This window comes from Gavialis gangeticus, unplaced genomic scaffold (assembly GCF_001723915.1).
Source record: "Gavialis gangeticus isolate Ggan-Ray unplaced genomic scaffold, GavGan_comp1, whole genome shotgun sequence".
Lineage (NCBI taxonomy): Eukaryota > Metazoa > Chordata > Crocodylia > Gavialidae > Gavialis > Gavialis gangeticus.
The window spans coordinates 72,828,251-72,849,023 of record NW_017729024.1 but is presented as its reverse complement, the minus strand read 5'-3'; the positions used below and the strand labels follow the sequence as shown (position 1 = coordinate 72,849,023).

General features: G+C 41.1%; 1 protein-coding gene across 1 annotated transcript in view; it reads left to right on the top strand.

Moving 5' to 3' along the window:
* The window catches only part of FBXL17 (F-box and leucine rich repeat protein 17), a gene marked incomplete at its 5' end in the record, with an annotated part of 605,411 nt that overhangs the window by 197,086 nt on the left and 387,552 nt on the right, over window positions 1–20,773 (top strand). The window contains one exon of the mRNA XM_019518219.1: window positions 2,034–2,141. Within this exon, the coding sequence (XP_019373764.1) occupies window positions 2,034–2,141 (108 nt within the window). The remainder of the gene's footprint in view (window positions 1–2,033; window positions 2,142–20,773) is intronic.

Genomic DNA, 20,773 nt, shown 5'->3' with positions numbered 1-20,773 from the left:
GCCCTCCAGCCAGTTGGTGACCCATTTGACCGTGTGGGTGTCTACACCACAGCCTCCCATTTTCTTAATGAGAACGGGGTGAGAGAGTGTCAAAAGCCTTCCCGAAGTCCAGGAAGACTATGTCCACTGCTACCCCTGCATCTAATGATCTGGTGATCTGATCATAAAAAGCCACCAGGTTGGTCTGACAGGACCTGCCACTGATGAACCCGTGCTGATTGCTCCTAAGCATGCAGTCCCCCGCTGGCCCCTCCTGGATGTGCGCCAGAATTATTTTTTCAAACAGCTTGCCTAGGATTGAGGTAAGACTAACTGGCCTATAGTTTCCTGGGTCCTCCTTCCTCCCTTTTTTGAAGATTGGAACCACATTGGCCCTCTTCCAGTCCTCCGGCACCTCTCCAGTGCACCATGAGTGCTCGTAAAGCCGTGCCAGGGGACCTGCAATAACCTCGGTCAGCTCCTTTAGAACTCTAGGGTGGAGATCATCTGGACTGGCTGACTTGAATACGTCCAGTCCCTCCAGAAGCTCCCTTACTAAGTCCTCGCCTGGTTAACTACCTGGATCCTCCTCTCCCTCTTCAGCCCATAGCCCAAGACTGGGAGAATCGAAGAAAACACCACCTGCGTCCCCAGACCCTTAAGCCCCACGCCCAAATCCCTATAGCGCCTCATGATGCAGCTGGGAGCACTCCAAGCCATGTCATTAGTGCCCACATGGATGAGGAGCATAGGGTAGTGGTCAGTTGGCTGGAGGAGTTTAGGGATCTTCTTCACAATGTCTTGGATTCTGGCTCCTGGGAAGCAGCAAACTTCCCAGGCTAAGGGGTCAGGGTGGCAGATTACCCCCTCACTCCCCCTCAGGATGGAGTCTCACACAACAAACACTTTGCGTTTGGTCTTGGGGAGAGCGGGGGTGGTAGCTACAGTATTGTCTGTGTTGCCTGTGGGAGCTTGCAACTCAGCACCCTCTGCTGGGGCTGCAAGAGGTTCGTATCTGTTGCTGAGCTCCAGTGGGGCAGGGACCTTGGTGCGGCGGGCTTTGGGCCCTTCACCACCTTGGTCCAAGCCCTGGGCTGGACAGTAAGGGAGGTCCCCAAGTCCTCCCTTGTCCTGGAGGGAGACCATGGTCTACCCTCTGCCTCCCGCGGAAGATGAGCCTGGCAGTAGGAGTCTATCTCCTGCTCGCTGTCTCTAGTGGCACGCGGTCTCTGGATGCTGAAATGTCCAAATCTGAAATGAAATAGCCATTGAAATTTCGCACAGACCTAATGCTGAGGCTAGGAGCACTGTACTTCGGCATGAAATGTGCTCAAGTGTATCACATTGCATTAATGTCATGTGTGTAGATGCATACAATCAGTGAAGAAACGAAGATAATTTTGGATTACTCATCTCTGATAAAAAAAGCAAAAATCCCAATTTAAAACTGCTAGTCTATAAAAAGTACATTTGTTCTTCTCTTAGTCAAAGATTTAGTCACTGAAAATGACTTGGGGTTTTGTTATAAGATAAATGATATCTTTGATTATAGCATGGTTTAACATTATTGGAAGTTGCTTGAAAGAAGAATTAAAACGTTGACAAAAAGAATGCTGTTGACTGTACACAGAGTGTTTGAACGATGGGTATAGCATGAATCTGTAGAATATACTAGTAGTTTTTATTTGTTAATATTTTATATATATTTGTATACAGTTTGTGATGTTTATATATATGTATATGTTATGTAAAGGTAGCTGGCATTGATTATATTCTCCTAGAGATAAATTCACTGGTAATTTGCATTTCAGTAAGTATTGTGTATTATTTAGTGCCCGGCTTTCTCTGGGGGGGGGGAGAATCCTTTTATCCTGTTTCTCTATATCTATAGACCTGTAGGCATACCTCACTGTCTCTCTCAGACTGTCAAGACAAAGGGAACTATTGTTGAACTAACAACTTGCTACACTTGCTGAGATGCTTTCTGGATTTTCTTATATTGCATACATAAGACTGTCACCTTCAACTACTTTCTCTATTTTTCTTTTGTGTAGGTGACAGATCAGTCAGTAAAAGCATTTGCTGAACACTGTCCTGAGCTTCAGTATGTTGGGTTTATGGGCTGTTCTGTTACATCTAAAGGAGTCATTCACCTCACAAATGTAAGTATAGTAGTTATAGTGACTCTTGTTGGTATTTTTAATTACAGTAAAAGCCCTGTTATCCAGCATTTTACTAACTGGCATTTCTATTAACTGGATTTCTGGCCGGCTGGCCGGACATTGGGTGCTGTTTGGGGGGGCGGGGGCGGTTGCATGTGTTGGGTGACGCTAGCGCCCACTACCCTGTGCTGTCACTACTCTATATGCAGCCTCCACCAACCCCCTGCCCCCCGCTCTGCATACTGCCACCGCCCCTCCCTTCCCTGCTCCGCGTTTGGCTTGAAACGCTTGTGCCTCAGGTAACAGGCATTTTTAGATTACCGGCACCCTCCATTCTCCACTTACGCTGAAAAACAGGGCTTTTACTGTATCACCAAACACTGCTTGGCATCAAGACTGCTAAACTTGCACATAAAATTAAAATAATGGGAGCAGCACAGAAATAACATTGATTTTATTTTTCCTTTGGTCACATAAAAAACCCTCTTCAAGGCAGAAAGTTCAAATTGCATCACTTTCCGTTAGCAAAGGACAGACTCATGCTTTCCTTTGTCATAAACATGGTGTGAGGGAAATAAGAGTACTGTAAATATTAAATGCCATATGAATAACCTTTTGTCACATCAGATGTACAGAGTCAATTAAAAAGAACTTTAGTAATGTGCTATCAGTTAATGGAGTTTACCTACCTGGCTATGCTAGCATATATTGCATGTGTGCAAGCATATGCACATATGGGTTTCCTTATACATAATATTTTAAGTCCCTGATCATAAGTATCCTTTAATGTTCATTGTTTTCTTTCAAATAAATATAGTGACATGAGAAGCTTTTTGTGGTACCATGGAAGTTGATTATAGGGTACTGGATTTTATTTAACATAATTTTCCGAAAGAAGGAATACCCATCATATGAATTACATTCACAGATAATATTTACATTAAGATGGAAGGAAAGCAGCAGGGAGGACGGAGAAAAAATGCAAATGTATATAGATGTGTAAAAAATATAGCTGAGAAAAAAGATGAGATTCAACTGAGAAAATGCAACCTAATATAACTAGTGAAAACAACCAGGAACTGCGATATTAATTGTGAGAGAAAATGTTCAAGTAGTGATAATTAAAGAGACTTAGGTGTAGAGAGAATATTAATATGCCAATATAAGTCTTTTCTGTAATTACATAAGCCTCCTACCATGATAGCAGGTTGTGATAGATTCATTCTGCACTGGTTTATCCACCTTAGAACATTTGATCAGTTTGGGTGAGCTCCATGTCTGAAAGAGTTGCTGGCCTGGAATGAACTAGAAGAAGATCAACAAAAATAATGAAGGGGCTGGAGGGACTCATTTACATGAAAAGATTGTATACACAAGCCTCTGGTGCAGACAAACACCAATGGGGAAGAGGAGGTATCTAGAAAGTTCAAATAACAATAACCTTCAGTGTCTGGAGACATTCAGGCATTTAATGTAATCTAATTCACAAATAAGAGAAGCTGTGGTGCAAAAGTTTAGAAAGTTCAGAATATACCATTTCCTGTGTTTGTCCTTTATTCATAAAACTGGACTTTGTGTCATTCTGATTTAGTTAAGAAATGGATCACTCTAATACTGCCTTTCACCAACTGATCTTAAAATATGTAAATATTGTTAAGATGAAGAAAAGTCGAGATTTCTTCTGCTGATTAATATTAATTTGTGTCAGCTTAAAATTTTGAATTTGTAATGTTTAAGAAATGTTTAATTGTATCTGCAGGTTACTGTTCACACTGACAGTTCATGAAATATAGTCAATATTCTGATTACAAAGAATACATTTGTGGTGGTCACATTTACTATCCAAAATGCAATAATCATATTATGTCTTGTAATATAGAATACCATGAGGTATATTCTAACTATGCTTACAACTAATGCTTCTAAACAGTATCAGCATCTCAGTATGTCTGCCCCGTGTAACACAGAATACTGGGCAAGATGGACCTCAGTGGTTTTCTCAGTGGTGGCAGATGACAGAACAAGGGGCAATGGTCCCAAGTTGCAGCATGAGAAGTTTAGGTTAGATATAAGGAAAAACTTTGTCATGGAGGAGGAGGGTAGTAAAGCACTGGAACAGGTTACCCAGAGAGGTTGTGAACTCTCTATCTTTGGAGGTTTTTCAAGACCCAGGTAGACAAAGCCTTGGGTAGGATGATCTAGTTGGGGATGGTCCTGCTTTGGGCAGGGAGTTGGACGTAGTAAACGGCAATTCTTATGTACTACATAAGGATTATTGCATAAGAATAGATAAAATAGAATAGATAAAATTTAACAGAGTGCACCAAGATACTTTCAGAAAGAATCATTTAATATTTCTTGTTCTGAATATAGATGGGAACATTTTTATCTAATTTGTGGGAACTGATGCACCTGATTCCTGATATATACATTTATATACTAACTCCATAATTGAATGAACGATATTGGAATATAATAACTGGTTACCAAATATAAAGCTGCCTTTGAAAGATAAATATAAAGCTGCCTTTGAAAGATAGTTTTGGTTTTATTGTTATTCATAACAAATAGTGACTGCTTCCTGGGTTATCAGGTAATAACTCAGCACTTGTTATCTGGTTACATAAAATATAAGGGGTGGGAAGACTGGGGTTTTTTGTGGTAGGGGTTGTAATTTCACGATAGAATCATAGGGTAAGAAGGAAACTTAAGGGCCATTGGGCCAACATGCTGCACAGATACAGGAATGCTACTTCTAAATCATCTCTGTCCAATATTTATCCATCCTCTTCTTGATAACCTCTAGAGATACCGCAACTTCTCTGGGCAGTCTGTTCCACAGTCTTACTGTTCTAACAGCCTTTAGGATATTTGAAGGTTGCAATCATATTCCATTCACCTTCCCCCACCTCCCTTTCCCCCCTTAATTGCCTTTTCTACAAGCTAAATGTGCCCGGTTCTCTCAACCTTTCCCAGTACAGTTTGCATTCCAACCCCTTTATCATTTTTGTCACCTACATTTGGACCCTCTTCTCCACATCCTTCTTAAAATATGGAGTCCAGAATTGTATGCACTACTCTACTTAGTGCTGGTTAGGACTCATCTAGAGTGGCACAAATTTATGTGTTATACCCAATACTCCTGTTGATAAGTAAAGTAATACAGGTTGATTACATTTGTGTACCTGTGTGTTTTAAACAGCTGCATCAGATCGTTGAATCTGTGGTTCACAAAAAAACACAAGATCCAGCTCGACTATGCTGCCACTGAGTCAGTTATTTTTCATTCTGTACTTGTGCTATTGATGATTCTAATCTAGGTGTAGCACCCTGCATTTATCTGTGTTGAACTTCATCCTGTTGTCTCAAGCCCAACTCTCCAATCTATTAGGATCCTTCTGGATTCTATTCCTATCGTCCAATGTATTTGAATTCTTCCCAGTTTCTGTTATCCGAAAATTTGGTCAGGAAGCTGTTAAATGATTAATAGACATGTTAAATAACATTGTGCCTGGGACTGGTCCCTATGAAACCCACTCAGAACTCCTGTTATTTTAGCATTCAAGGCCTATAAAAACAATTTGGGGGCTGATTACTTTCTGCTAAGAAGCCACCACCTCCCATTTTGGAAACAGAAAATAGGAGATGATCTAAGTTTTCAGGGCCCCCCACTGAGCTTAGGGGACCAGTAGAACTGTACGTCCATATCCGTCCATTCATAGGCCCTTTTCATTATTCATAGTAAATAATTACTGTTTGCTTGTGATGAGTGAGGCAACTATGACTCTACCTTGTAATGTTATGTAGCCCACATTTCTCCAGTTTCCTTATGAGGGCATTTGGGACTTTTTAAAATACCTTACTAAAGTTCCAGTGCATTCTGTTCACTGTGTCCCCTTTCCTATATCAACTAGTTATTTTGTAATTACTTTGTCAAGGATCAAGTGGGCTTGGCATGATATGTTCTTAAACAAATCCATGCTGGCTGCTTGTGATAAACTGACCCAAGCTGACTTCCTGCCATTTGGGCAGGGGGCTGGACCTGATGACCTCATGAGGTTCCTTCCAGCCCTTATGTCTATGAAATCTATGAAACTGTTCCTCCTCCAGATGCTTAAAAATTGACTTCCCTAAGGCATATGATATTTCATACTGATAAGTGTTGACACTGGATTTATGACCCAGAAACCTTGTTCCAGATAGACCCAGATCCCTCAGACTGACCACGACTTTTCCATTAGATAATAGGTAAATTTTTTTGATACACAGTTTTATTGATAGCAGATAAGAATAATGCAAACAATTCTATATATCCACTAGTATCAGGGTTCAAGATGCATTTGGCCAGTATGCAAGCTTCACTCTGAGGTTCTCTTTTGAATGTCAGATGTCGGCAGCCTGGAGGTCGGAGGCCAAGGTTCACCCCTCCCCTATGGGGGTAGGTGCAACAGGCTGGTGGTATGCCTTCGGTCCATGGTGGCTCGGGTTCCCCTCACGGGAACCCTTTGCTGTTCTGAAATCCTTCCTTTTGTGTCTTTTCTTCTCTTGATGACTCTTCATCTTTGGGCATTGCTGATTAGTCTTCTTGTGGTAATCATAATGTCCATGTTCTGTCCCGTCAGCATATTCCCTTGTTTCACAAACCCATCACATGCACACATCCCCATTTGGACTTTCCCAGTCTTCTCCTAATTTCATCTGTTCCTCAAAACCTGAAATCCCAAGGGCTCTGCAGCTGGGTACTATGACCTGATGCCACCTTATTTCATGTTGTGGAACAGTATGGTACATGTCTTTGGTTTCCCAGCCTGTGTGTCTGCTTGCTGCTTGGCTGTCAGACACAGTGGGCCTTGAGGAAATTTTCAGAAACAGGCTTTTAGAAATCAATTAACCCTTGCCATTGTCCCGGACCATTGTTCTAATGCATATCTGCTTTACCTACAAGCCAATTCCCAAAAGAAAACCTCTAAATACCATTTTCTAGCCATCAATAGGAAAATTTTTTTCTTGCCCCCAAACTTCCTAAAAGCCCTTTTTATTTAATCATGAAGACTTCTTTCTTTTGTTTTTTGGCCCACTTGCTATATTCCTTTCTATCATTTTTTTAACATTCCTCTTTTAAAGATAATTGCTGTTGCAGCTTGTTTTATATGCATGCCCATAATTTGACTGGTTTCATTATCTAGCACTTGAAGAAAAATATTTGGTAGCATGTGAAACAGAGTAATGGCTATGGAAAGAATGCTACTGCTTATTAAAGCCTTTGTACTGTACTTAATGCACCACCTGTTGAAGAAGCTGTTAAAGGTTTTGAAGGTTAAAGGAAATTTTTGCTGGCTTTTTTCGGGAGGCTATGAAAATAACCAAAATTACTTCAGGGGTGAGCCCTGATACCTAAAGAGCCAGGGTTAACTCTTATTTTTATTTTCTTAACTCATTTTTTTTTAATCAAATAATTTTACCTAGAATCTCTCTCTTTTCCAGGCTGAATTTTTTGGGTAAGATTTCCTGAAGATTCTTTCCCATATAAAGTTTTCTATGACTGACGATAGTTTGCAGTTCTATTAGAGTTTTAATCTGAGGCATTGGATATATACCCAGAGAACATGGGAAAATATTAGGATTCATATTTTATTAAAGTCTCAAGTGAGACAGAGTGGTTAAGAGGATTTTTCAGGGTCACTCAGCAGCATAGAATCAGAGGCTGGGATGGACTCCCATTCTCCTGTTTCTCAGTCTCTTACACTGAATATTATAAAACATTTCCTCTTACAATTTGTTTTATACTAGCTTTAACAGGAGTCCTTGTGTAAAAGCCTCATGGTTAGTGCTTACCCTACGGTCCAAAGGAACCTAGATTCAGTTCCTGGTTCTATTGAATGAACCCAGTTCCTTGGTTAAGCCACTTCTGTGCCTCTGTTTTGCTGTCTGTAAAATGGAAGATGATACCAAGCTCCCTTGTAATATGCTTTGAGACTGACACATGAAAAGTCCTGTGTAAGATCCTGCTATTATTATATGCTTGGAGGTGGGAGGAGAGACTCTGTATGTTTTATGTAATTTATTCCTGTTCCCAAATAGTGTGAAATTGACAAAAAATAAAAATAAAAAAATCAATGCATTTAATGCAGCGATAGTACTTTTTTCTTCTTGTTTCTTGAGAAAATTTTAGTCTCTCTCTTTTGAAAATCAATTAAGCAATGGAAAATTTGCTCTTAACAGAAATGAGCTAACTTGATGAACTGTTTTTTTGAGGGGTAATGCTTGGACCCAATATCTTAACTCAAAATCATGGCCTATTCTATTTTTGTTGACAGTAACTTAGAATGTTGTTTTGTACATTTCACAGTTCAATGGTATTTTAAAAATTTGGCCACAAAACAGTTAAATGGATCCTGTTGCTGATACCAAAACAATTAGCTGAATGGTTCTCAACTTTATTTTAGGTGGTGGATAGAGCATCTTTACTGATCAATTTGGGCGACTTACTAACTAACATTTTTGTGATGTCCTTTTTTTCTATTTTTTCTTTTCTCTTTTATTTTCCCTTATACCTGCCTGGTTTCCCTCCCCTTTTTACCATTGTCCTTTGTTACTATTTTTCCTTTCTTCTTTTCCAGTTGTCTGCTTTTGGGAGAAGGATGTTTGTGGCTTGCATATGCCACTGATTCGAAGGATTCCTTTGAGAGCAGAACGATCAAAAGTGCCATTTAAGCCTTTCCTAGTTCAAAGAGTTAGAGACAATGTATCAGCTGGTTTTAGTGAAATCACTGCTTTTAATTTGTTTCCCTGTAACATCAAAAGACTTGATTAGTTGTTTGGTTGTCCACATGTGCTACTGTGTTCAGCTGGTCCCAGTAGCACTCTTATCTTTCACCTCTTCTCAGTGCCCATGGTGACTGCTTCCCAGCTCTTTAACCGATACATTTCCAGTAGAGAGACTTTTTAGAAGAGTGACAGTCAGTTTCAACTTGTACTGGTTAACCTTCTTTCTAATATCTTTCCTTTATAGAGCCAACATTTTTTTTCTATGTGTGTGTTCATGTGGAGGGTACTTCTTTGGAGAGTATAGGAGTTCTACCTTAGCAAGCTTATCATTTTACTTCCCTCAAGGCCTGTCAGGATGAAGTGTATTGTGCTATCATTTAAATAATCTGTAGGTGTTAATTTTTCCTGGACCATTGTTACAGAAAGTTTCTATTTTATTTTTTTATATCACCAACACACAAGGTCAGCTTTATCTGAGGAAACTTTTTCAGAACAAGGTTATCTTCACTCTTTCCTGCTCTTACACAGTCTTGTTACCTTAGGGCTATGTCAGATCTAATTCAGTCATAGTTGTGGCAGAGTTGGTGGCCAGTGTGAAGTCAGTCATGGTTCAGTTAATGGTACAAAAGTATGGTGTTCATTACTTACTAATAGGAGGGATCATTGCCCTGACAGATTTGTGTAAACAAATCTAGATATGGCTAGATTGATTCTGTAGGACCTTCTACATGGAGGTAGCAGATATTCCCTACATTTTACTTCATCATGAAGTAGTTTGATCACAGCCTCGTAACTTGATGTTCTATCACTGTTTTAAAAGAATTAGACAAAATCAGTCATGATGTTTATTTATTCATATTGTGCCTATTGGAGAGAGAAAATATTAACCATGTTATGTTTACATCCGAAGCAATTCTCTTACTAAAATAACCTTTATTTAATTGAAAGACAGAGTTAATCTGATAGGGACAAATATTCTGCCTTCTAGGAGAAAAAAACTAGGAGACATGATTAGCACTTTCTGTTCCTTATGATGATGCGGAATTTTCTATGAGACCTAGGCAAGGTTAATTTTATGGTGCAACTGTGAGGAAGTAAAAGGACAAGGTCTGTGTGGCCAGGGAGGAGGAGGTTCTTTGTATGTTAAAGGGTTGTATCTCATGCAGGAGCACAAAATGAGGTTAGATTATGACAGGAAATGTAGAAAGTAGATGAAAGGGAGTTACATTGCAGGGAGAAATAAAGACTTTTTAGGGAATAATCCATGATTAATTTCAGTAGGGAAGATTTGAAAAGATGCTTAAAAATTGGTGCCATCAGACAACTAACCTTAGATTTGGAAAGCTGTTGAGGAAATTTGAACATCAATTCCTATGGAACTTCAGCCTTAGTAAAAAACTTGTTTAGAAGCTTTTGTTAGCTTCTGGTAGGATGAGTATCTTTATCATGTTTCCTAACTATAGCTAATTACACTTTGAAAAATACATAAAGGAGGCACCTGTCCTGGTTCAAAATATTTGAGATTTTAGTTTAGTTACTCTTCCATAATTTTTTTTCAGGCCATTATATGAGCTAAGCTGTATTTTTAGAGTAACTGTAAATAATGATATATAATTATTGTACAGTGTTTTTTACCAAAGAATCACAAATCAATTCTCAAGTCAATATCATTATTAATGTGACTCAACTTTAAAGTGCATGCACAATGGAATTTAAAAAATAGAAGTGGATATCTATTTCCGACCAGATTTTCTAGAGAAACAGTTTGAATACAAATATCCTTATTTTTTTTTACTTCAATTCAAAGTTTCTTGTAGTTAATATACTGAACAAGTTTATTGCCTTAATAAGCATAATTCTTCAATAGTCATCTTCCAGCATATGGCTTTTAAGTTTTATATAAAACATTTTGAGATAAAGTTTGCTTGATTCTGACTTTTACATCAGTTGTTAAAATGAAATATTCACTGTACTTCCCAATGGTTTTAAACATACTTATTTATTACAATCAGTGGGAATTAAGAGAGCTTAACATCTTGCAGGATTTGACTTTTAAAGATGTAGCAAAATAACACCTGTAGATGTCTACAATATTAAAGTATGTTGCTGGAAAACAATCTGTCCCAGACTTACTCAACTTTCTAACTATTATTATTTAATGACATCAATACACAAGTACTGTAATTGAAGTTAATCACTGTATCTGTTCAGGGGTTATTCAATGCAGTATTTACTAAAGATTAATGTGTCTGGCTTTTCAAAAACACTGGGATGTCAATGACCTCAAGTTTTAAGTTAAGAATACATATGATTTAAAACTTTTTAACCAGTTGTTATTTTTCTCTTATGTAAACAAGCAGTGGTTTAGAAAGGTTATAAGTCATAGGTGTCAGTTGCGTGCACAGGGGCACTTAGGAAAGTTAGGCCAAATTATAGGTGTGGAGTTAAAGAGTAATCCCCTTCGTGAATACATTTATTCAGATTTAAAGTGGCCTTAGTTCCTGAAAGACATTAAACTAGAGTGAATTAAGTATTCTTCATTTCTGAATGAAAGTTGCCACCTAGGGATTAAAAATGGGAAGAGGAAGAAAAATGTGGAAAACAATAGCATACCTGCTGCATTTTTTACATCAAGTCCTGAAATAATACAACATATGGCTTTGGTAGAGACAGCCTGTCTCTCACCCATTGACTCCTAAATTTACATCTTCACTTACTGCCTGTCTTGCATGCATACCAGCCCAGCCTCTGGCTTCTTTACTATTCATTCCATCCAGGAAGAGCACACACCAGCTGCAGATACTTCTTCAGCCTGACGGAGGGTATTTAAACCCAAAAGCTTGCTAAGAAGAATTTTTCCAACTATTTGAGTTGATCTAATAAAAGATATCAGATTTACCCAAAGAACCTTGTCTGCCTATGTCCTTAGACCAACATGGCTACAACATGCATCCCTGTGACAGGTCTTACAAGTCATTTGTCATACAGTTGGTATCTACATAAATCAGTACAGAACAACTGACATCTACATACAGTGATAATCTGTGACTAGAGGATAACAGTGGTACATTACCTTTACATAGAAGGATAGATGTTTAGATATAGGAATCTGCACATGCCCATAAGCAACCCAGTTTGATCACTTAGACATCTAGTTCCTGCCTAAACTGTTGCAATCCATCTTGGTGCTGGAGAGGCATCTAAACTCAGCCTAATTCATAGTGACAGCATTCAGCTCAAACTTGGCGGTAGTGGAGAACAAATAAGAGGGAATGTGATTCTGTAGCCCAGTGATAAGGGCTGTCTTCTAAGGGGTGGGGATTCCAGTTCTTTCTCCCAGGACTGTTTATGCATTTTACATTGGAAAGTCACTGGGTAAAAACCAGAAATAACCTGGCAATGGGAAACAAGTCTCTCTTGTCCAAATGGAGTGCCCTAAGCTCCAGGCTATGGAGGCAGACTCCCTCCTGCTTTTTCTCTCTTTGATACCATGACTCTTGCTTCTTTGACCATGGGAAGTTGTTGCAAGAAGAAGGATTGCTAGGAAGAGATGGGATCCACCTGACAAAGCAAGGGAAAAGCATCTTTGTAGTCAGGCTTATCAAGCTAATGAGGAGGGCTTTAAACTAGGGTTGCCAGGGGATGGAGGCAAAAGCCCTGAGGTAAGTAGAGAAGTGGGTGACCCAGAGGAAGTGCAAGCAGGAGGGGGCAACACCTAGGGCAGGCTTCCTCATTCTTCCTGAGAAAGCAGGGCAGTTGTCTAGCTACCTCAGATATCTGTACACAAATGCACAGAACCTGGGAAACAAGCAACAAAGAATTGGAAGTCTTCACACAACATGAAACTATGATGCAACTGGAGTAACAGAGACTTGGTGGGCTAACTCACGTGACTGGAGTACTATGCTTCCTGTTATACGCTGTGCAGGGGAGAAGAGGAGGAGGAGTTGTACTTTATGTTAACGAGTTATATAATTGCTCAGAGCTCCAGTATGAAACTGGAGTTAGGCCTTTTGAAAGTGTCTGGGTTAGGGTCAAAGGGGAGAGCAGCAAAGATGATGCTGTGGTGTGGGTGTGCTATAGACCACCAGACCAGGAGGATGAGGCTTTCTTCAAACAGATAGTGGAAGTGTCCAGATTGCAGGTCCTGTTTCTCATGGGGGGGCTTTCAGTCACCCTGACATCTGCTGGTAGGGTCTGTGCACAAGCAATCCAGGAACTTTTTGGAGTGTTGGGGACAACTTCTTGGTGCAGGTGTTAGAAAGGCCAGTTAGGGTTATGCTCTTCTTGACCTGCTGCTCTCAAACAAGGAAGAATTGGTAGGGAATGTAGAAGCGAGGAAAGGAAGGAAGGAAAGCAGCAGAAAAGCAGACTTTGATTCACTCAGGGAACTGATGGGCAGGATCCCTTGGGAGGCCAGTCTAAGGGGGAAGGGAGTCCAAGAGAGCTGGTTGTACCTTAAAGAAACCTTACCAAGGGTGCAGGAATGAACCATCCCAATGTGCAATAAGACTAGCAAGTATGGCAGAAGACAAGCTTGGCTTAACACGGAACTCTTCAATGGGCTAAAACACAGAAAGCAAACTTACAAGAAATGGAAACTTGACTAAGGGCATTGCTCAGGCATGCAGGGATGAAACCAGGAAGGCTAAAGTGCAACTAAAGTTGCAACTAGCAAGGGGCATGAAGGGTAACAAAGGTTTCTATAAGTGTGTCAGCAAGAGGAAGATCAGGAAAAGTGTTGATCCAGAGGCAACCTAGTGACAGAGGATACAGAAAAGCTGAAGCACTCAGTGACTTTTCCCCTCAGTCTTCCTAGGCAAGGTCAGCTCCCAGACTACTGTACCTGGCAGCACAGTTTGGAGAGGAGGTGAGAAACTGGCAGTGGCAAAAGAACAGGTTAGGGACTATTTAGAAAAGTGGATGTGTACAAGTCCATGGGGCTGGACATGATGCACCCAAAGGTACTGAGGGAATTTGGCTGACGCGATTGCAGAGCTGCTGGCCATTATTTTTTTAAACTTGTGGTGATCAGGAGAGGCCCTGGATGATTGGAAAAGGGCAAATATAGTACCCATCTTTAAGAAAGGGGAGAAAGACAGTCTACAGACCGGTCATTCTCACCTCAGTCCCTGGAAAAGTCATGGAGCAGGTCTTCAAGGAATCTGTTTCTAAGCATTTGGAGGAGAAGATAATTAGGAACAGTCAGCATAGATTCACCAAGCACAAGTTATGCCTGACCATGATTGCTTGATGAGATGACTGGCTCTGTGGATGCAGGGAAAGCAGTGGACATGATATACCTTTACTTCAGGAAGGCTTTTGTTACATTCTCCCACAATGTTCTTGTGAGCAAGCTAAGGAAGGACAGCGTGGATGAATGGACTGTAAGGTTCAGGAAACTGGATGTATCATTGGGGTCAAAGGGTGTTAATCAATGGCTTGCAGCCAGTATCAAGTTGAATGCCCCATGGGTTGGTCCTGCAGCTGATTTTGTTCACTATCTTCCTCAACAATCTGGAAGATGGGATGGAGTGCATCCTCAGCAAGTTCATGGATGACACCAAGCTGAGGGGAGTAGTAGATATTAGGGCTGTGTTTTGCTGAGAGTTTTGTTTCAACACTGCTTTGACTCGTTTTGAGCTTGAACCAGTGAAATTGAACTGAAATGAAAGGCTTGGAGACTGTCTTGAAACTAAACGAGGGCAGGCAAAACGTTTAGAAAGTTTTGAAAGGTTTTGAGTTTAGAAGCTGGGCTTGCTTGCAGGGAAACAGAAACCTAGGAGAGGGAGGGGGAAGAGTGGGGAAGGACTGCTCTGATATTGACATGTGTAGCTGGCCAGTGGCTGTGATCCTTCTCTGTGGTCCCTTCCAATCCTACTGGTCTGGGGGAGAGTTGGAAAAACAGCTGCACCTTAACACACACATACAGTCACATGTCATGAGTTTTGCTTGTCAGCAGTTTGAGGTACAGTTTCCCAGAAACCCCTGTACCTATCTCCTTGAAACTTGGCAGGCTTTGCGGCCTTAGCAGGGGCTACCATCTATGCAGTTTTCACTCGCCTATGCCTTCACACTTACAAGTGACACAATTTTTGCTTTCAAGACTTTGAGGTGCAGTTTCCCAGAAACCTTGGCACCTATATCCTTGAACCTTGGCAGGCTTTGTGCCCTCAGAAGGGGCTACCATCCCTGCCATTTTCATCCAAATCTGCCAAGAAACAACAGGAAATAGCCAGTTTTGTGCTTCCCCATTATAGCCTATGGATGAAACATCAAAATAGTGAAACAGTTTTAACAAAACGAAATGGAACAGTGCTTCAAAATGAAATGACACTCAAAACACTGTCCCTTCAAAATGGAAATCTAAATGAAATGGTGCTGTTTTGCACAGCCCTAGTAGATATGCTGGAGGGTAAGGCTAAGATTCAGCGAGGCCTAAACAAATTGGAGGATTTGACCCAATGAAATTGCATGAGGTTCAGTAAGGACAAATGTAAAGTCCTGCACCTAATGATGGAACAATCTCATGCATACCCAGTACAGACTGACTGGCTAAGCAGCAGCGATACAGAAAAGGACCTTGGGGTTTGGTGGGCAGCAAGCTGAATATGAGTCAACAGCTTACCTTTGCAAAGAAGGCTAACAGTGACTGGATAAAGATGGGAACTGAATAAAGGAAGCTCTTTCTCTATGACAAACAGAAAAATCTCTCCAAGGGTCAAATGTTAAATATTCCTTGAGTTCTCTAGTCAGTTGTTCTAAGGCACTCATCATGAGACGATGACAGAGGATACATTTTCTAAAATGGGCAGGTGACTTTGGGGCTGAGCTTTTATGCAAAATAAGTGGAACATAAACTTCTAGATCACTTACGCTTCTGAAAATTCATATGGCCCTTTTGGTATATCTTTGAAAACAAGAGGTACAGATCAAGCTGGTTCTAAGACATGTACTAGAAGCTCAGTAAGGTCTTCTTGTCTCATCTTCTACTCTCTTCAAGACTGTTCACTCCACTAAAATGGTAATGTAATCTAGAATAGGTGATAGTTGAGTCATGTGGAATCAATCAGTTTCACTGGGTATCAGAGTGTTCCTTATGATTTGGGGGGTTGTTGACATGTTTCATCAAGTACATTCTGTTGGCTGCAATTCATTTATGCTATTAAAATAATCATAAATAGGAATAAAAAGAAGACTGAAAAGGATGATATGATAGTTTAAAGGAAACTGATGATAGATTTAGGGCCATGCCACAAGTTACACCTAAGACATGTTAACGGCACTTAAAATGCTAGCACCTGAACATTCAAGCAGTCAAACATATTAAATACCATAATAGCATAGCAAAGTTAGGACTTTTCTAGTGAGGAGTGTTTCCAGATTGTATTACCTAAAGCATGTTGAGCTATTTATTGCCTGGATGCTCCATGGCAGCAATATGATCAGAAGACTGGTGCAGGATCTGGGACTGACAAATGATTATTTGGTCAGTCCAGCCCCCTCCCTCCCACATATCACACCAAAGCAAGGTCCTGGGAGGTATGGGGGCTGAGACCAACAAATGGCTATTTGTGAGTCCCAGGCTTCTTCCTTCCCCTCTTGTTACCAGAGTGGGATACTGTGAAAAAAATCTAGATATTTTCATTACTGGGGGAAAGTGGCATATCAGACATTGGTTCCTCTCCAGAAAAGCCAAGGCAAGTATGTGCATTATTTAGAACTTTTCTGGGAAGTGCAGTAACTAGCTTGCAATACTTGCTTATTTAGAATTGTTTCTTGGTGGCAGTCTCTTATAATTTATTTATCCATTTTTCAGTTATAACAGGAGAAGGTCTTCCAGATTTGCTGCTGGGTGTGTGTTTATTTGGATTGAAATATAAAACTTTCTTATACTGATTTGTTGACGGTTTGTACATGCACTTTATTGGCTAAGTGCCAGTGGTGCATATATCACTAGTTGCAAAATTTGAAGGGACACACTTATTAAGATTATCCTCCAAATTCATGACTAGTGTAAATCCATTTCAGACTTCAATGGAGTATCACAACACATGAATTGGGCCTGTTAGTTCAAAAGTATTATAGTGATCAGTGATGTGCCAGATTATCTAATATGACTAATGTCATTTTGTTGAAGCAGATTAAGATAGCCACAGAAGCAGTTATTGCACTTTCATTGCATAAATAACAACTGCCTTTTTTGGGCACACACAAAATCTGTAGCTCCTGTCCTGTGCAGAGAGCAGCACTGCTAGAGCTACCCAGTATAATAAAACACATGAGCTGGAAGGGGGAAGGACATGGTTGCATGCATTCAGTTTATACAGTACTGGCAAATGTCCTGTGTCCCTGCCATAACACCAGGCAGGGTTCCAGAGAGCATGTCAGCAGTTGAAGTAACCACTTAACCTTCTGTATCTGCCCTGTAGAAGTGTCCTGCACTTAACCTGTTAACAGGGACCAGGTCCCTGATTGTGCCTATTTTTCATCAGAGGGAATAAATATATTTAATTTCTTTATAAAGTTTGCCTCAGAGGAAATTAGAACTTTTGGAATAAAATACTGTTAAACCAGTTCTAAAGGTTGCCTACAGTCAAAGTGCCCAATTTTTAAAAAATATTTTGACTTAATGTTTAACTACTGAAGTGGACCATTTATCTGATCTCAGTTGTAAGCCTTTACTTAATCAAATCCTTGGTGACTTAAGTCACTGAATAGGATTACTATTCTCCCATGTAGGCATGGTAAATTTAATTAAAGTGTCAGTATTACCTAAATGCAATTATTCGTTCCAGCATATACCAAAGATTACTTTAGATAGCATTTATAAAAATGCTTAGAGATAACTATGACTATTTATTTAGCAGAAATGGACTGTGGTTCTTTTTCTGAGGCCCCCTGTACATGTGCAGGTAAAGGCACAATTGGATATAATGTATGATCCACACAATTGTGCCTCCTACCATGCTGCATGTTTATGGCAGGAGGCGCTATTGTGGGATCACACGTTAGATCCAACCACACTTTATTGCTGGTGTAGGCGAGCCCAATCCTGAGCTCCCCCTGCATTGGCAAGAAGCAGGGTCCCATAGCTGGGAGCCTTGCTGATGAGGCTCACAGGTGTAGGAACCACGTGCAGCCAGGACCCAGAGTCCTGTGCCTGATGGGGCTTTTGATCCTGGCTGTGCCACACAGGCAGTGGGAACTGAGAGCCCTGTCATCTGCGGGACTCTCTGTCCTCACAGGCATGGGGCACTGCTGCAGTCTCCCAGCCATGAGCATGCAGGGAGTGCTCCATAGCTGAGAGATGAGAGGAGCTTCAATTTCCCATTCACTGCCTGGAGTACCCCTGCATCCATGAGACTGGGAGACCTCATTGGCTGTTATCTCCCAGGCCCAGGGGTGTGTTATGCTCCCCAGCAGCTGCAGTCTCCCAGCCACAGACTACCTACATGTCCAAATTAAAGTTGGATAGAAACCAGCTATAAAGTTATTACACCTTTTTTGAGCAATAAATGTATAGCTATTTCAACCTTTTTAAGATGTGGTAGTTAATTTACACATGTAGCTAGCCTAAATTTATTGCACAATTGACAAGGTAATTGCACAATAGATATAACGTGTAGAGGAGCCTTGAGAAATGTGCATAATTGTGTGTGCTTTGGTCCCTATTATGCCTCCTTTTATATATCTGCAACCTATGCAGAAATTATATTCATTATTAAAAGCAAGTATAATTATTAAAAATAGGAATAAATGTATATTATGTTAAGTTACTCCTTAGCTTTAAGTCTCATTGCTGTTTCTCCAAATCTTGTTAGATTCTAAAGTTTCTCCACTTTGGAGTTGATGGCAACAGGGGAAAGAAGCTGGCATAAAATGTTATTTGTTGCCTGAGAGAGTTTCCATTTTGATTTAATGATCAAATTGAATACCGACGTTACATATTACAGCACATAAACAGGGAAAGATTCCTTTTTGTTATGTTAGGGGGTATAAAATGGCAGTCTTAGGTGTTGTGGCATTGAGAGGTCAGGATATCCCTAGACTTATGGGCTTCTTGAAATTCTATATGTGTGAAGGCTATCAAAGCCTTTTAGAATTTAGGGATAATAGTGTAATATTTCTAATAAGAAATGACGGTCCAGAACATACAGACAAATGCCTAGTCCTGGAGAGGGAGTTGGACCCTTACACATTTTTTGATGAAGTCTGATATTAGAACATGCCAAAATTAACTTTTTAGTACAGTATAACCTAATGAATCCAGCATGCTTAGGACTGAGCACCTGCCGGAAATGTTAAAATTCTGGATTTTGAAACCGGAGCAGTGGCCAGTTCTGGGAGAGGCAGGGTAGGGTGGGTAGCAGCATCTGGTCCTGGAGCAGTGGCTCCATGTGGAGAAGTGTCACAGGGTAGTGGATGGCAGCGGCAGCTGCTGCACGCAAATTTCCCCCTCTGCTGCTCTGGGACCAGGCATTGCTACTCCCTGATGGAGTGTAGTTTTAAAAAGTGATGGATTTTCGATAATTCCGGATCTTTGATATCTTGATTTATGAGGTTACTAGCCAATTGCCTGTCAAGAATGATGGGGGGGGGGAGCGGGCAGGGATAGAGCCCATGTCCCCCCCCCGGCCCACTCTCCCTTTCCTGCTGCTTGGGGTCCAGGCCTGCTCCTACCCCTCCCCACTGCAGTGGTGGGGGGAGGGGAAGAGCAAGCCAAATGCGGGGGAGGACTGGGCCCGAGAGTGGGGAAAAGCCTGGCTCCCGTGGTGGGGGAGGAGCAGCAGGCCCGAGCTGATCCAGCAGCAGTGGGGGGACAGGAGGAGCGGGCTCAGGGCCAAAGCAGGGGGAGGGGTGTGGGGGAGGAGTGGGCCTGGGCCTGGGCCTGACAGGGGGAGAATGGGCCAAAATGGTTCCTATTTTCAAGAAGGAGTGAAGGGAGAAACCAGGAAACTATAGGCCAGTTAGTCTCACCTCTATCCTTGGGAAAACTCTGGAAAAAATCATTAAGGATCACATTTGTGGGAACCCAGCAGGGAAAATAATGCGGAAAGGAAATCAGCATGGATTCATTGTAGGTAGATCCTGCCTGACTAACCTTGTATCTTTTTATGACCAGGTCACAAAATGCTTAGACACAGGAGTTGAGGTAGATGTCATCTACCTAGACTTTAAGAAGGCTTTCAGTACAGTGTCTCATTCTGTTTTTGCAAATAAACTTGACAGGCTGTGAGGTAGATGATTACACAGTCAGGTGGGTGGCAAATTGGCTTAGGGGTTGCACTCAGAGTGTGGTGGTAGATGGGTCGATATCAACTTGGAAAGATGTGGGCAATGGAGTCCCGCAAGGCTCAGTCCTTGGACCGGTGCTATTCAGTGTCTTCATTAGTGACTTGAACAAAGGTGTGGAGATAACCCTGTCCAACTTCGCAGATGATACCAAATTATGGGGCAAAGTTAACACATCAGAGGGTAGGGAACAGATCCAGGTGGATCTGGACAGGTTGGAAAAATGTGCAGAACAAATTAGAATACAGTTCAACAAAGACAAGTGCAAAGTGCTGCACCTAGGCAAAAAGAACTACCAACACACTTACAGGATGGGGGATGACCTTCTCAGCAGCACATCAGGAGAAAGGGATCCTGAAGTCATAGTTGACTCCAAGATGAACATGAGTCATCAATGTGATGAAGTGATCAACGAGGCTAACCACACTTTATCATGCATTAGCAGATGCATGACAAACAAGTCCAGGGAGATGATGCTTCCCCACTATGCAGCACTGGTCAGGCCGCAGTTGGAGTACTGCATCCAGTTTTGGGCGCCACACTTCAAGAGGGATGCAGAGAATCTTGAG